The sequence below is a fragment of the Leucoraja erinacea genome, chromosome 22 (assembly GCF_028641065.1).
Source record: "Leucoraja erinacea ecotype New England chromosome 22, Leri_hhj_1, whole genome shotgun sequence".
NCBI lineage: Eukaryota > Metazoa > Chordata > Chondrichthyes > Rajiformes > Rajidae > Leucoraja > Leucoraja erinaceus.
Window position 1 is genome coordinate 20794888 of NC_073398.1, and position 16171 is coordinate 20811058.

The 16171-nt window shown below is 39.5% G+C and overlaps 1 protein-coding gene across 1 annotated transcript in view; it reads left to right on the forward strand.

The window, feature by feature from the left end:
* Positions 1-15082, forward strand: part of panx2 (pannexin 2) — a 35596-nt gene extending 20514 nt beyond the window's left edge. The window contains exons 3-4 of the mRNA XM_055653063.1: positions 8620-10053; positions 14066-15082. Coding sequence (XP_055509038.1) covers positions 8620-10053; positions 14066-14427 — 1796 coding nt within the window. The 3' untranslated portion in view covers positions 14428-15082. The remainder of the gene's footprint in view (positions 1-8619; positions 10054-14065) is intronic.
* The last annotated feature ends 1089 nt before the right edge of the window (positions 15083-16171 follow it).

The following is a 16171-nucleotide window of genomic DNA, read 5'->3' on the forward strand; positions in this document are numbered from 1 at the left end:
CAGAATTATGTTGATATTTCAGTTTCTTAGCATCCACACCATTTTACTTTCTAAATACATCTATTTAAAATAAAAATGACAAAATAGAACATTCGGAAAACTAGACAACAAGACATAAATCTGTATCATCATCATCACTTTTAACTTAACCTATGTGGTAAATGCTGACTTGGCCCATTTTACTATCTGCCTGATTTTACGCTCCATTGACTTGAGAAATTGTGCTTTTAATTTATTGTTGTATAGTAGCTGTACATTCTTCTTGCACACCTGGGCCAATGTTCAATGCTAATTTTTTCTTTGTATCCCCTACCTTTTCATAGGTTTCTCAAAATTGGTCTTTCCTGAGCAAAATGGTATGTTTTACCCTTTATTTCAAATTTGGAGATAGGAGCAAACATTAAAAAAAATGGACATGGAGTTCATTAGCGTTTTCCAGCATTGTTGCATTTCTTTTGCCCCATGTCTACGTATTTGCTAAATCTGCAACAGTGAAGAAAATGGGTTGAATTTGCTTCCCCTCAAACTAGCGAGCAGAGCAAGGTAGATATTCTTATGTAATGGGTGAGAGTAAATTGGCAAATCCTTACAACCTCTGGCTGAGAAAAGCAACGTGCTGATTCTGTTTGCTGCACTCACCCTGTCATATTGTAAATATTCTTCTGGTTAAATTAAATTTATGTGCATTTGATCATGAAATCCATTTGTTACCTTTAGTGGGCTGTGTTGTGTCAGCAGGTTTAATTACGATTATCATTGCAACAAGCGTTTTTTTAATCCACTGAGAACAACTCCATTATGAATTACACAGGGGTGGATATCACAATAATAAGCTTTGTTTCAATGATTGACTTAGTCTTAATGTTTTTCATTAAACAAGTCAGCTCTAAGAGCAGTCTTCATGTCAGTGTATTTTATCCACCTCCAAAATGCAATTCATTGAAATAAATGCAGTGTATCGCAGAAGCAAAGTGCAATGTGTTAATGCCACAATGGGACATTGCCACTGTAGATTAATTTCTGGGCAGGTTAATCTTCCTTCTTCTTTCCCACTAAAGAAACTGAAGACTCGGCCAGAATGACCATTATATTATATTAAACATTCCCACACGTATCATTAACTGTTACCACAATATTCCTACGCAGCTGTCAGTAGTGCATGCTTTCCAGCCAATGAAGAGTACTATTGAGAGTGAACAAAGCGAAATCTGAAGCAGAAGCTCTTCCTAAAACAAGGATACATCTGATCTAGACAAAGTACAAGGCAGACCGTTCTGGAAATAATCAACAGCTCAGACAACATCTCAGCAAGGAGAAACAGAATTAACTTTTCAAGTCAAAGACCAGTGATAAAGGTTAGACATTTCGCTTTCTGCAAGTGCTGTCTATCTAAAGTATTTCCAGCATTTTCTGTTTTGTGCATAACATTTAACCATACAAATCCAACCTGGAATTTATGATGTGTAGGAAGGAACTGTAGATGCTGGTTTATACCGAAGATAGACTCAAAGGCTGGAGTAACTCAGCAGGTTATGCTGCCTGACCCGCTGAGTTACTCCAGCATTTTGTTTCTATTTCCGGAATGTATGGTGCTCTAGCAGTACTGCGCTTTTAGGGATGCTGTTCTTCATTTGACGATTTAAACAAAGATTCTGCCTGTCCTTTCGGCTGAACATAAAAGATTCACCTGTACTATTTCAAGACAAGGACACAAACGTTCCCATTAACACAATTCACATTTATTGCTTAAACAACATCACTAAGAATAGGTAACCCCCTCCCTTACATTATCATAGATTATACACAAGATGGATCTCATATTCACATACTTACAGCAGTGGCTAGCTTTCAAATATATCTCTCCTCCCAGCCTCCCTCCCTTCTATGACTAACACAAGTTAAATGGGGAATCCATGAGGGAACCAAGGACATCTTTACAACTTCTTCTTCTTGCATATGGCGTGCACAGCCTAAAGTTGTAGGTCAACTTGTTCTATTTGATCTATTTGTTTGTGCACGTCGGGTTGATTGCATTAGTCGAAACAGGGCGGACCACGTGAAGGTTGCAATCTCCCACTCCTTCTTTATAACTGAATCAATCAATCCCATATTGATGATATTCTTTGTAAGATTTGCAGTTACTTTCGTCTAATAGCATGAATACGAATCCGGTGAAATGATATGTAAAATGTTCTGTACATTTGTGTGGGGAAAGGAAAGAATTGGTAATGCAAAAATCAATACAAGGAGAAAATTCATTCATGACACCAGTGTACACGTCTCATTCTTTGACTCTAACATGCCCTCTGAAAAGAAAGGAAGGGGCAGTCAGGAATGTGCCTGCCCACAGCTTCCTCAGAAATACTCCGGAATGTTAAGTACGTACAGCTTTGAGCATCTACACAACAGGTGAGTTATTAAAAGATCCTCCAAAAGCAGATTCAACTTCAGATTAAACTTCTCTCACACACCCCTGCTGCTCTATGTGGATGTCTCTATCTTTGTTGTCAGTGTTATGAGGGTCAGCTGTGACACAGTAACGTTCTGGTCCATATGTCCAAACTTTTCACATGAAGAATAAAATGTAGTTACTCAGCAGTCTATGTCTTTTTTAATGAAAAACAGAGATATATAGAATTATACCCATGTAAAAGCCGTGCATAAGAAAAGAAAAGGAAATTACATTTTTTGAAGAAACGTTATCACAAAAAATAAACATTAAACCTTATAAACTGTATCTCTGTAACTCCCTCTCCCCAGACGCTCAGTCTGAAAAGGGTATCGACCCTGAAACGTCACCCATTCCTTCTATCCAGAGATGCTGCCTGTCCCGCTGAGTTCCTCCTGCATTTTGTGTCTAAATTCAGTGTAAACCAGCATCTACAGTTCCTTCATAAACGCTGTTCATTTAGTATATACAATGCAATGAGACAGATCCATATTGATCGAGTCTGCTGGGCTGATCATTCGCTTCAAGCCAAACAGATTTATTATTCCCAGGTCGGCTCCAGTCCAGTTATATTTGAGCAGAAAGGCCTCTTGATCATCTGATTTCTATGATCACTCAAAATCAAAATCTATTCCCAGTGTGTAAAGACGTTCTGGGGTTAAATTTAATATTGAAGTTAATTTTAGTTCCTGCTTCTTTTACATCGAATTTCGACGTCCCCTTGCCTCCCCTCTATACTTGTTCCATAGAAACATAGAAAATAGGTGCAGGAGTATATTTCTACAGTGTGAATTCTCAAGGTTGGTGGGTTATTAGTGCATTATTAGCAGTCATTTGTTGTCCATGGAAGCAGCATACGTTGCAGCAAGAGGGACCCCACCTCACTCTCTCATCAAAGGTTGAGGATATTGTGGCTGTGGGGCTGCTATTTGAAGTTACCTATTTCATTAAACTCCATGCCTGCCCGGTCCAGTGATGACCAGCAAAGGAATGCGTGATTCAATTCTGTCAACACAAATCTAAAATTACCACCAGTATTGATGTGATTGTAGAAATCATGTTGGTAAACAGAAAGATATATAGGTTCATTTTATCTCTCAGAAATGGATTTTCTTTGCCACTGTGAATAAAAAAATAGAATGCAAGTTTCACTGCATTAACTATAACATTGGCAGTCAGTCAATACAAATATCTTGTGCATGAACATCCATTTGTTCATGTATCATATATAATGTGTATCCTATGCATGAACATATCATATGCATGAACAGTATAAAATCATGAGAGGAAAAGACCGGGTAGATGCGTGGAGTCTCTTGCCCAGAGTAGGTGAATCAAGGACCAGAGGACATGGGTTAAGGTGAAGGGGAAAAGATTTAATAGGAATCTGAGGGGTAACCTTTTCACACAAAGGGTGGTGGGTGTATGGAACAAGGTGCCAGAGGAGGTAGTTCCATCTGGGACTATCCCAACATTTAAGAAACAGGTATATGGATAGGACAGGTTTGGAGGAATATGCGGGCAGGTGGGACTAGTGTAGCTGGGACATGTTGGGCGGTGTGGGCTGAAGGGCCTGTTTCCATGCTGTATCACTCTATGACTCTATCCCAGATATATTCAGAAGTATTCCTTTCTTTATAATTGTGTGCAATGGGGAAACATGCTTCAATTGGTGATCATTGCATGACAGGATATGTTTTGGCATTAACCTTTCATACATTCCAATATATATTCCACTGAGCTCCACAACAAAAGAATAATGCAATCAATAGAAACCATACGTCACATAAGAAGACATTTATTTGAATTAATTATATTGTTTATCTAAAACAAAATGGGAATGCAGGTGGAAATTCTCAGACGACACACATGCCTTCCAGTAATATCACTACTGGTGTATATTAATTCACAACTCATTCACATACAGATTATAATGTTGCATAATTAATGAGCACTGCAGTGCAAGTTGAGTAACATCCCATCATTGTTCACGAATTCCTGAAAGAACAAACTACAAATTCAATGATTACATTACCCATTCCTACAATGTTTATTGCTAATCAGCAAAGGCTTCTTGAAGCAAAGGAGCAATTTATTGGTATGGAGGAACACACACAAACATTATTTCTTGTCTCTATTTCTAGTCTCTATATTCACTGCTACTGCCAGCTATTTATAAATCCATGAATTATAAATGTTCACAGTCATTAATCTATGAACTGACTTTCTGTAGCTCATTTTTATATATTTTTTATTTTGAGGTGATATGATAAAATTTGTTCCTAAAGAATAAACATTGCCTTGCATGTCCACCTTCTCTCACATCATGCCAATGTTGCTTTGGAATTAAATGAAGGTCAACAGTTCCATGAGGTCCTTTTAACACCCAAGATTAAAGTCTTAGTGGCATTGTTCAGATCAGTAACTCACTGGGTGGAAGGTCACTAGAGGAATTTAAATCCTAACCTGATGCAGAGTGTGCAATGGAAATATGCCACAATGCTGCTCTGTAATAAGCCATCCCATGATAGTGTAAATAAACACTTTAATAGGTACATAGCACTTATATTTGGACTTCTGAAATTAGTTTGGCTGTGCTGTATTGCTAGTTTGTTTTTTTGACAAACCAAGAAATGCGGCAGACTCTGTGTCAGCCATTTTTTTCGATGTGTGTTCATTTTGCCAATTGTCAGATTGTATCCCTTGATAGTTCTTGCCTCATCATAGCTGGGTGCCTTTAGCTTGCAGCATCTTTTTCAAAACTGATCTGACTGTGCTGTTCCAAGGGTTGTCTGCAACTAGGAAACTAGTAACTTAAAAGCGAAAAATAATTAGCCATTTCCGTGAGTTAGCTTTCCACTTTCAGCACATAGGATTAGATTTTATTTAATTCATGCAATTCCAAATTGTACGATCAGCATGGTCCACAGTGAGCGAAATTCATGTTGTGATGTATAAATCATCTTCCACTTATTGCTTTTCTTTTTCTCTGGTGGATTGCACTGATATTGTCTTGAGGGAAAGAGCATTTCTTCCAGTTAAACTTATTTAGATAAATCAAAATTAATATGAAGACTGATGTTATTGATGTTAGAAATACAGCACGGAAACAGGCCCTTCGGCCCACTGAATCCCCGCCGACCAACAATCACCGCACTATCCTACACACTAGGAACAATTTACAATTTTACCTAAGCCAATTAACTTAAAACTTGTATGTCTTTGGAGTGTGGGAGGAACCGGGAACACTCAGAGAAAATCCACGCGGTCACAGGGAGAACGTACAAACTCCATACACACAGCACCCATAGTCAGGATTGAACAGGATCTGGTGCTATGAGGCAGTAACTGTACAGCTGTGCTACTGTGCCACCCGTGGTTTTATTATTTCATTAAAGTAAACATGGAGCTCAAAAATAAATTTTGTAAACAAGGGTTCTTCCTGCACAAGAGAAAACTGTATGAGATGTGAAGGTTATTGGATCCCAAATGGCCTCGCTCAAAAAAAACCCAGAGTAACTGAAACGCATCAAGACAAAATAATGTGCAATTCATCCTAATTTAAACCACTAATTATTTATTTTTATATGTAACACACAGTTCTAGACCATTTTAAAAGTATCTTCATTTATTGTATCTTCATTTTAAAACTGCATTTTAAACAAGTTTACAATGCCAAATTATCCATTCCCCTATCCAGAGCAATCAGTTCTGCGCTCACTACTGTTAATGTTTTTGGAGACACAAAAAACTGCAGATGCTGGGATCTTGAGCAAAATAACAAACTGTTTGGAGGAACTCAATGGCCTAGGCAGCATCTGTGGAGGGAAATGGACAGACAACATTTTGGTCAGAATCCTACCCTTTCCAACTTGAAACGTCATAAGTCCATTTCCTTTCATAGATACTGTCAGGCCTGCTGAGTTCCTCTAACAGTTTGTTATTTGCTCCTAAAGATTTAAATGGACTTGGAGATGATGTATTTTCTTTCTGGAGGAACGGCAAATCGTACCATCCCTGTAGAAGAGCTTGTTGGTGCAGCGACTAGTCCCTAGAAGGGTCTGTTTGTGCACAGGGACTGGTCCTTGGTGCCCCTGTAGAAGGACCCTAGTGTACACAAGGACTGGTCCCAGGCGAACCTGTAGAAGGACCTCTGTGAGCACAAAACAAAGGAGGACCTGGCGGGGATACTTTGTAACTTTGTCAACACCCTTTAGGTGGAAACTATTTGCATACCTGGTATGCAAGCAAAGAATTTCACTGTGACTTGTGACAATAAAATATTCAATTCAATTCAGTGACTGGTGCCTGGTGCCCCTGCACAGTGACTAATACCTGGTGCCCTTGTAGAAGGACCTTTACAGCGACTGGTCCCAGAAGTGGCTATAATTGCCAGCTATTCACCATAGGTGTTCCAATTCATCACAATTGAAATCAAGCTTAATTTAAAAGATTCTAAAGTAGAAATTCATGAAGATAATAACGGTTCATTATTTTATTAGGTAGCCCATATGAATCACGATATTCTAATTTCTCAAAGCTTAACTCTAAGGTCATAAGGAATAGGAGTAGAATTAGGGCATTCGGCCCATCAAGTCTACTCCACCATTCAATCATGGCTAATCTACCTCTCCCTCCTAACCCCATTCTCCTGCCTTCTCCGTATAACCTCTGACACCTGTACTAATCAAGAATCTATCAGTCTCTGCCTCTAGTTAAGCAAATAGATTCTTACGTTCCCATGTGTGATTTGCTGTTACCCAACTAACATGCAGTACAATTGCACCGAGTGATAGGCAAGTGATTATTAGAAATCCTACATTCTTTTAATTATGGAAAACCTGCCTTCAGTCTCTCTGAAAACAGCTGTCTGTCACTTCCCCTCCTCTGACAGGTCACTTCTGTCACATTCTTGGAAGAATCCAGGCCGCGACTGCCTGCACTGGGAGGTGAAATCAATCAGTTAATAGACCAGCAGCCAGCACTGTGTGGGGGGAATAAGTATTCACTTTCAACCGTTTAAGGTAACAGCCTACACCCAGCATGCTCAATCAAAGTTCAGAGGAATTATTCATTAATGTCACATCAGCAATTCTCTGGGTTAATTTCAGAACATAAGAATATAAGAAATGAAGGAATAAAAGGAGGAATAGGCCAATTGGCACTTTACGCCTATTCCACCACACAATGAGATCATGATGTCAGTCATGTATTACCTCAGTACCACTTTTCTGCACTAGCCCAATATCCTTTAATTTCCACAGTATCATAAATTCCATCAATTTCAGTCTTAAATATACTCAGCAAACTGAATTTCCACATCCAGCTGGATAGGGAATTCCATAGGTTCACCACCTATGGGTGAAGAAACTTCTCATATCTGTCACAAATGGCCATAGCCTATTTTGAAACCTCTGGTTCCTGTCAAAGGGGAACATCAGCTTCACATCTGCGGTGTCAACAACTGTAAGAATTTTATGTATTTTAATTCCATCATGTCTCTCGTTCTAAATTCAAGAAAATGTATCCCCTACCCTCTCCCCAAATGACAAACCTTCGATCTCTGCAATCACCCTAGTGAACATTTGCTATGTTCCCAATATTAGAAGTATAGTGGAGACACAATTCTCCATTCTTGTGTAGGAAGGAACTGCAGATGCTGGTCCACACTGAAGATAGACACAAAATGCTGGAGTAACACAGTGGGACAGGCAGCAAGAAGGGTCTCAACACACAACATCACCCATTCCTTCTATCCAGAGATGCTGCCTGTCCCGCTGAGTTACTCCAGCATTTTGTGCCTATCCCCATTGTAGTAAATGAATTAAATTTACTCTTGCATCAGAAAATAATCCATCAAGAATCCAAGTCTGCAGCCCTAACAGTAAAAACTTTCCCAACAAAAGGTTAAATGTATACATTTTCTTAAATCAATTAAACCCTACAATCCAAAGGAGTAAGATTAGACCAGACTAAAGCGTGAGAGATGTGCATGACAGGATTTGAGTTGAATGGAATGATTTATGATTGGCTTTAAAGGCAGATGTCAACATATGGAAATTAAAATGTAATATAATTGATGGAGTTGTTTAAAATATTTATTTTACAGAGCACCTTTGACAGGTTTTATAAAAAAAAGTGCAACTATGACTTTTCTCTCTGTTACACAGAAGAGTCGATTTACTGTTACACGCCGAGCAATTTCACTCGTGATCAGGCTTTGTACGCCAGAGGTTACTGCTGGACTGAGCTTAAAGATGCAGTGCCAGGTGTTGAAGCCAGCCAGAGGCCTTCCTTGTTTGAACACAAGTTCCTCCCCTATGCACTGCTGGCCTTCGCTGGGATAATGTACATCCCCGCCCTGGCCTGGGAGTTCCTCGCTTCGACCCGGCTGACTTCTGAACTCAACTTCTTGCTTCAGGAGATCGACAATTGCTACCACCGCGCCGCAGAGGGACGGGCTCCCAAAATTGAGAGGCAGATCCAATCCAAAGGGGCGGGCATCACGGAGAAGGAGAAGAGGGAGATCATTGAAAATGCGGAGAAGGAGAAGAGCCCGGAGCAAAACCTGTTTGAGAAATATTTGGAGCGTCGAGGGCAGAGCAATTTCCTGGCCAGACTGTACCTCTCCAGGCAGCTGTCTGTCGTATTTTTGAGCGTCATCCCCATCACGTATCTCTGCACCTATTACGCCAACCAAAAGCAGAATGAATTCACCTGTCCCTTGGGAGAGCCCCCGGACTTGTCCAGCAACAAGATGCTTCACGTCCATGTCAACTGCAAATTGCCCTCGGTGCAGATGCAACGCATTATTGCCATTGTGGACATTGTTCTGCTCTGCTTCATCAACCTCATCATTTTGATAAACCTAATTCACCTTTTTATAGTTCGTAAATCCAACTTTATTTTTGATAAGCTACACAAAGTTGGAATCAAGACTAGAAAACAGTGGCAAAAGTCACAGTTTTGTGACATTAACATCTTGGCTATGTTTTGCAATGAAAACCGTGACCACATCAAGTCACTGAACCGGTTGGATTTTATCACAAATGAGAGTGATCTCATGTATGACAATGTTGTCCGGCAGTTGCTGGCTGCTCTGGCCCAGTCCAACCACGATGTTACACCAACAATGAGGGATGCAGGGATCCAGACAATTGACCCCAGCATTGACCCAACTGACATCAATGCCAATGAGCAACTGATCATAAAGAGGCCCAGGAAGAAAATGAAGTGGATTCCAACCACAAACCCACTGCACCAGCCTTTCAAAGAGCCTTCGGCTGTCTTGAAGTTTGAAAACAAAGGAGACAAGCCCAAACCAGTCAGACGCAAGGTGGTGACGGATGGTCTTGCCATTCCTCTCCTTGACTCCACTCCAAAGTATTTCCAAAATCAATCTTCCAACAAAAGTGGGGGGAGCATCCCTGCCAACAGCGAGAAAAAGCATAGTCGCCACTTGTCTTTGGATGTTCATCCTTACATTCTTAACACCAAAAAGGCGAAGCCCGAAAGTCAGGAAAGTTGCATATCTAAGAGTCAAGAGGGAGACTTTTTGCATTCAGAGGAGAACATACTGGCACATGTGGCATCTCCCATCAAAGGTGAAGTGTGTGTTCACTGAATATTATTTGGCAGAAATAGTCTTAATGAAATGGGCAATTGGAGTGCAATGTTTTGATTGTGATTACTTGCTTCACAAGCATTGGAGTATCTGTGCAGGATGCCCCATCAGCTTTCAGTACGTAATATTGAAGTTACAGGTAAAATAGAGCTTGTCCCAATAGGTTGGTCATAAGGTTGTGATGCACGGATTGGCATTGAGGTGAGGTGACCAGAGAAGTGTTAGTTCTACCCTCTGTGTTAACATTTATGATTGGGGTTTCAAACCCAGACCAGTGCCAGGGCTTATCTTGCACACAAAAATAACATAGGAATCTTCATAATGAATTATCCTGTTTGTTACAGACGGAAAACAATAGCATTCTGCATATCAGACATAGTTTGGAGTATATTTTGTCAAAGGGATAATTAAAATGAGTTATTAGTGCCAGCATTGCAGGGACAATCCAACATTTGGCTGTGACAATTTTTCAGTGAGTTGTTATCTTCATATCCAAAGCCATTATTTTTATCTTGAAGAAACCTGTGCTTTTTCATCACATTTTTTTTAACCACCCAATCATTTATACTAACATTTATTGCTTCCACCATGATATGTTGTGAGTTCTGTGTAAATCGTGATAATTGATGTTATCTGAGTTATTTCCTATTCATTGCCTTTTTTCCTTTAGCTTTTCCTTTTCAATAGATAATCATATTTCAATAGGTGCAAAAACATCTCACCTCTTTTTATTTACTTGCAGTCACATTTCACAATGAAGATTCCAGCTGCACTAGGCCACATTTTTGCGATTGTTCCACAAACAACCTACCTTTTTAAGGATAAAAGATTTAAGACAACAAGCTTTGTAAAGCTCATAAAACAATCAGAAACTTACTCAGAACTCAGTTAACAACCACAGGAGATATCTTTACCTTTCCTCCCTGTTGCATGATGCATGATTCAAGTTTCTGAACATTCAGGTCCACTGGGGCACATTGTCTTTAAGCTAAATGATCCCCATCCAACGAACTGCCACCTATTTCCAGATAGGTGAAAACTTCGATATAAACAAATTAAGTCAACATGTACCAGCCAATTTCTGATGAAAAGGATTACTCTACCAAGAAGCGGCCATATGATAAAGGCTCAAATTGACATTCAATGTAATGATTTGGGATTTTTATTCAGCACTGTCGAAAGTCCTCCCACTCCTTGCAGCGACAGTCAAGTTCTACTTCACATGCCATGCCAGATGGCTCTCACTTCTCACTCTTACTGCCCTTCCTCCATCAGTGGTCATCTTTGCCTCCTTCCAATGCCCCCTGTGGTGCATGGACTGTTTAGGCGTATCCATAGCATTCATTGGACTTCTTTTACGGACACTTGCCGTGGAAACTACACCCCTCTGTGGGCTTTTTTTTCAGAGAAAGAAACGAGTGCTGCAGTGACAAGCAGGAGAAAGCTATGACCGAACATGGAAAATGGAAGAGGAGAAAGGAAAAATGAAATGAAACTGAAGGAACAGAGACAGAGAAATAAATATGGAATAAAGAAAATGAGAAGAAATGAAGAACCATAGAACCATGCACCAATAAAAGGAGATTGTTTGGGCAGTTGTCATCACAATAACTCATTGAAAGAGTTTCCCATTTATTTCCATTTCCCATTTCTTTCTTAGAGAGTTCAGGAAATGTTTTTTTATCAAATATATAGCTAGTTCTTTTTTTAGCAATATTGTCAACTCTTTCAGGCGATGCATTCCAGATATAAACTCTTCATTTGTCCCGATTCCTTTATCTTGGAGTCCTCCAAATTGAGTCCTCCTATAGCTGGTGCAAGAGCTCTCCTTGACAATCCTGTCAAAATATTAGTTTGTCTTTTCTGAGAAGGACACCCCAGCTTCTCCAATCGTTCCACCTAACTGAAGTTCCCTTTCCCCCGTATCATTGTTGTGATCTCTGTTGTACTTGCTCCAAAACCTTGTCATTCTTTCTAAGGCATGGTTTCCAGAATTGGGAACAAATTGGTCCATAACCTATGCTTTATATATTTTTGGCATCAGATCCTTGCTTCTGAATTCTGTACATCCATTCATAAAGTCCATTTGCTTTACTTCAAAGCAGCCTCTTCAACATGCTGGTTTCTTCAATCTGTGTAAGTAAACATCTCGGCCCCTTTGATCTTGTAATTTATAGTATAAGAGAGGAAGGTAGAAAGAAAGAGCACAGAAGTGAGGGGCAGAACAACTGTAGAGCTGTAAGAGTGAAACTGAACTGTTGAAGGAAACAAGGAAACAGGATTTTATTTCAAGAGACCCGGAAATGTAAGAGAAGATGAAAGAGACAGAATTACTTTGAACATTTACCATCACCGAGATTTATAATTGAAGGCGTGAAAGATGCTGCTCCACCAAACGATTTGAAAAAGTCAATTAGCCGACAGCCAGCCTGAGGTTATCCTACATAGCATCCAATACTGCCGCATGGATTTTGAACTTCATGACAGCAACTTATATTCCAGAAAAGGATTACAGTTAGAAAGGAAGCTATAGGAGTTGGGAGATGGTAGGGTGTAGAGTCATTAAGATAACAAAGATTCATTTCAATTCAAAGATTCATTAAAAGGAGTCTCAATGCCAATCTGTGTATCACAGCCTCATCACCAACCTATAGGGACAAGCTCTATTTCACCTGTAACTTGTATATTACGTACTGAGAGAAATAGACTGGTGTCAGGGGTTATGGGGAGAAGGCAGGAGAATGAGATTTGGATGGAGAGATAGATCAACTATGAATGGCAGAGTAGGCTTGATGGGCCAAATGGCCTAATTCTGCTCCTATCACTTATGACCTCATGACCTACATTGAGGTGCAAGAAACCACAGAGGGAAGAATCTTGAGCAGAAATCAACTGTTGGAGGAACTCAGTGGGCATGGTAGCATCTGAGAGTGGAAGTGGACAGGCAACGTTTTAGCTCACAGCCCTTCTTCAGTCTGAAGTTGGTTTATTTGCTGAGAGAAGGGAAGAAGTGAAAGATGTGTGAAAGATAATATTCCAGGATGAGTACTTGTTGTCCATCCCAGATATTCTCTATTGCATGGGCCTCTTTAATTGGGAGCATGGAGAATGGAGGCATCAAACATCGTTCCAATTAAGTATTAGGACCCTATATATGTTCAGGCGGTAGATTCGCCAGTAGCTATTGCACAGGTCAATACATGCAAGGACGTTGTAAAGCAGCAACTATTGGTTTACTTTAGCAGTAAACCAATAGTGTAGCAGTGTAGTGCTTTAGCAGTAAACCAATAGTGTAGCAGTGTAGTGCTTTAGCAGTGTAGTGCTTTAGCAGTAAACCAATAGTGTAGCAGTGTAGTGCTTTAGCAGTGTAGCTTACAGGCTCACACACCGAGACTAAAGCAAAACTGACCACACATCTGATTTCCAGGCTGCTGGGAACATTAAAAGTGCTCTTCAAAGTGATTTGTGAGAGAAGTTAATTTGCAAGATTCAATACAGAATGACGTGTTGGTCGACATAAGGAAATGTTTTTAGCGAAGGGTGCAAAAAAGTGGTTCAGAGATGTTCTTACCTTTGATTAAATTAGTGAGCACAGTAAATGATAAAATGAAAGGACTGCCTGTGAATGTGGTCAGAAATATGAAAATCGAGTATATAATAGTTTTAATGTTTAATTAAATGTGCACTGTTATGCCGTTTAACAGGGTTTTCCTTCCGTTTTACAGAGCCATATTGATATTTCACTTTAATATTCTTGCACAATGTTTTTTTTAAAATTGCTTATTCCCAGATTTTTAATAAAAATCTGAAGTGATTGGTACATTCCTCTAATTTGAAGTAATGATCAAAAATAGATGTAATCCTGCTTTTTACATATCTACCTGCTGGTTTCGATTATTTAAGTGTAAATCTAATGGCAAAAAAAAATTAAAAAGAAAGTTAAATGTTTTGTGCTCATGACTGTTTGAACTCTAACAAGTTATTTCTCATAGATAGTAATCTGTCTGAAGGAGGTGCTGCAAGCAATATTAAATGTTCATCAGAGAGCTGCCTAACACTACCTGACAGTAGACCTTTTGGTATCAACTTTATGAACAACTTGCCTACTGTAGAAAAAGATATCCGTGAAACAAGATTGCAATTCAACCGTAACCCTACTCTCCCACTAATCGACATCCAGAATATTCAAACGCTCTATGAAGACCATGAGGATGAAGTATTTGCTCCCAGCTTGCTAAATGCAAAAGTAATCTCCTCTGCGAATACAGAAGATCTATCCATATGTTCACCAGAGAATATATTACTGACTACACTTGAAGACCCGATAGTAATGATTAGCACAATAGAATACTAGCATAGTAGGTATGCAGCAGCATTATCCTTTCACATGGCTGATATTGCATCATTGAAAGACGGCATTGGCACAAGTAATAATCTCTCCATCAGTGTAGGTAACACATCAAGCAAATAGTGTTCTCGATGTGTCCATGTGAGTTTCATTAGATGCAAGTTAATCAACAGGCATGTTTCCTAACCCAAAAAACAAATATCTTTAAGTCAACAAGCTCTCAAGATTCAACAATTATTTATGGTGCTTAGCTTTCCTAATTGTATCTTGAGTTTTAAAATCTATCCTAACACTGCCAGCAATGTGATGCAACAAAGAAGCGATGGACTGACAACTGGAGTTTAAAGGCAAATGGTTGATGGACTATAATTTGCAAGGCGTTTCTGCCAGAATGCATGAACATGCCATTGCTGTCGAAGATACATTGTCAGAGAGAATAGAAGGAAGCAATCCTCACTGGTTCTTTGTTAGAGATATCAATAAAGAGCCAATAAATGTTTACACAATTTATTTTTACACATTTTTTTAATAGTATCTTGCTCACATGAGAAAACTGCTAAATAGCACAACAATGCAATAAACAGGGGGGGAGAGCCACAAAGCTCCAAAGCAGCTGTAACCTCTTCCTTTCACTTCAGTTTTTAAGGACTTTTACACTTGCATTTTTATTTCCTGACGTTATAATTCTGTATTCAATTTCTTAGGAAATGCAAATGCATCTGCTGTATGTGAAGGATAGCAATAATTGTTACTCAATGATATGTAAGAACCGACGGTCCAAATGGTACCTTTTGTGCAACTTGTTAGTGATGAACACTTCTTCCATTTCACTGATCTAATGATATTCCACAACTCCACTGTGCCCTTGGTTTCAATGGGCATTGTCCAATGCAGTAATTCACCACTTATTACTGTTAGTTATATTTTAACTATATATAAATCAATAGAATTGGCCAAGCCTAAACTGCATCATAACACACGCGCCAGAATTTTAATACTCCATAATGTTATATAATATTCAAACAAAATGGCGAGAGTGTTTACATGGGGAAAATGGTTTCATTGCAAGAACCAGAGTGAGTGGGAATGCTGGATGATAAAATTCTGAGGAAGCCAGGAAACTGGATCAGATGTCTGACAGTACTAACATTACCGCCGCATGCTATACATGCTTCAATAACAGAGAATTAAATTATTCTTCAATGACCTCCAACAGCCATGCTAAAAACCTACTCATTGTACCACTACATACCCAGAACATAGAGGAGGATATTTGCCATCCCATTTGTGCCAAATTCAACATCTATATCTATATTATCTATATTATTATATTATATTATAATATTAAAACTGTGTGGCTGCTGGCTGGTTGGCTGTGTGTGTTTCTGACTTGTGGCTGCCAACCTTTGATTCATTGCTACAGCAACGTCAGACCCAGAAACGCCGACTTTTTTCCCATTTTGGTAGAGATTTCACTTTTCATTCCAAGTATCCGCTCCTCATTAAATTTTGTCGTGTTTATGTACACATTTTTAATAAAATCCTTCTCCCCCCCCCCACTCACTAATTTTGTCACCTCCTGCTGGCCAGCGACCATAACGGCTGCAGGCGCCCGCATCTTGCCTCAAAGACGCCATTTAAAAACAGCCGCACTGCTGATTCCTGAGCCGCTTGAGTTGGAGGACCACGTCTCCTGTGGGGGCTACGGGTAGGGAACGGCTGCGTTGGGGGAGCAAACCCAACGGTCTGC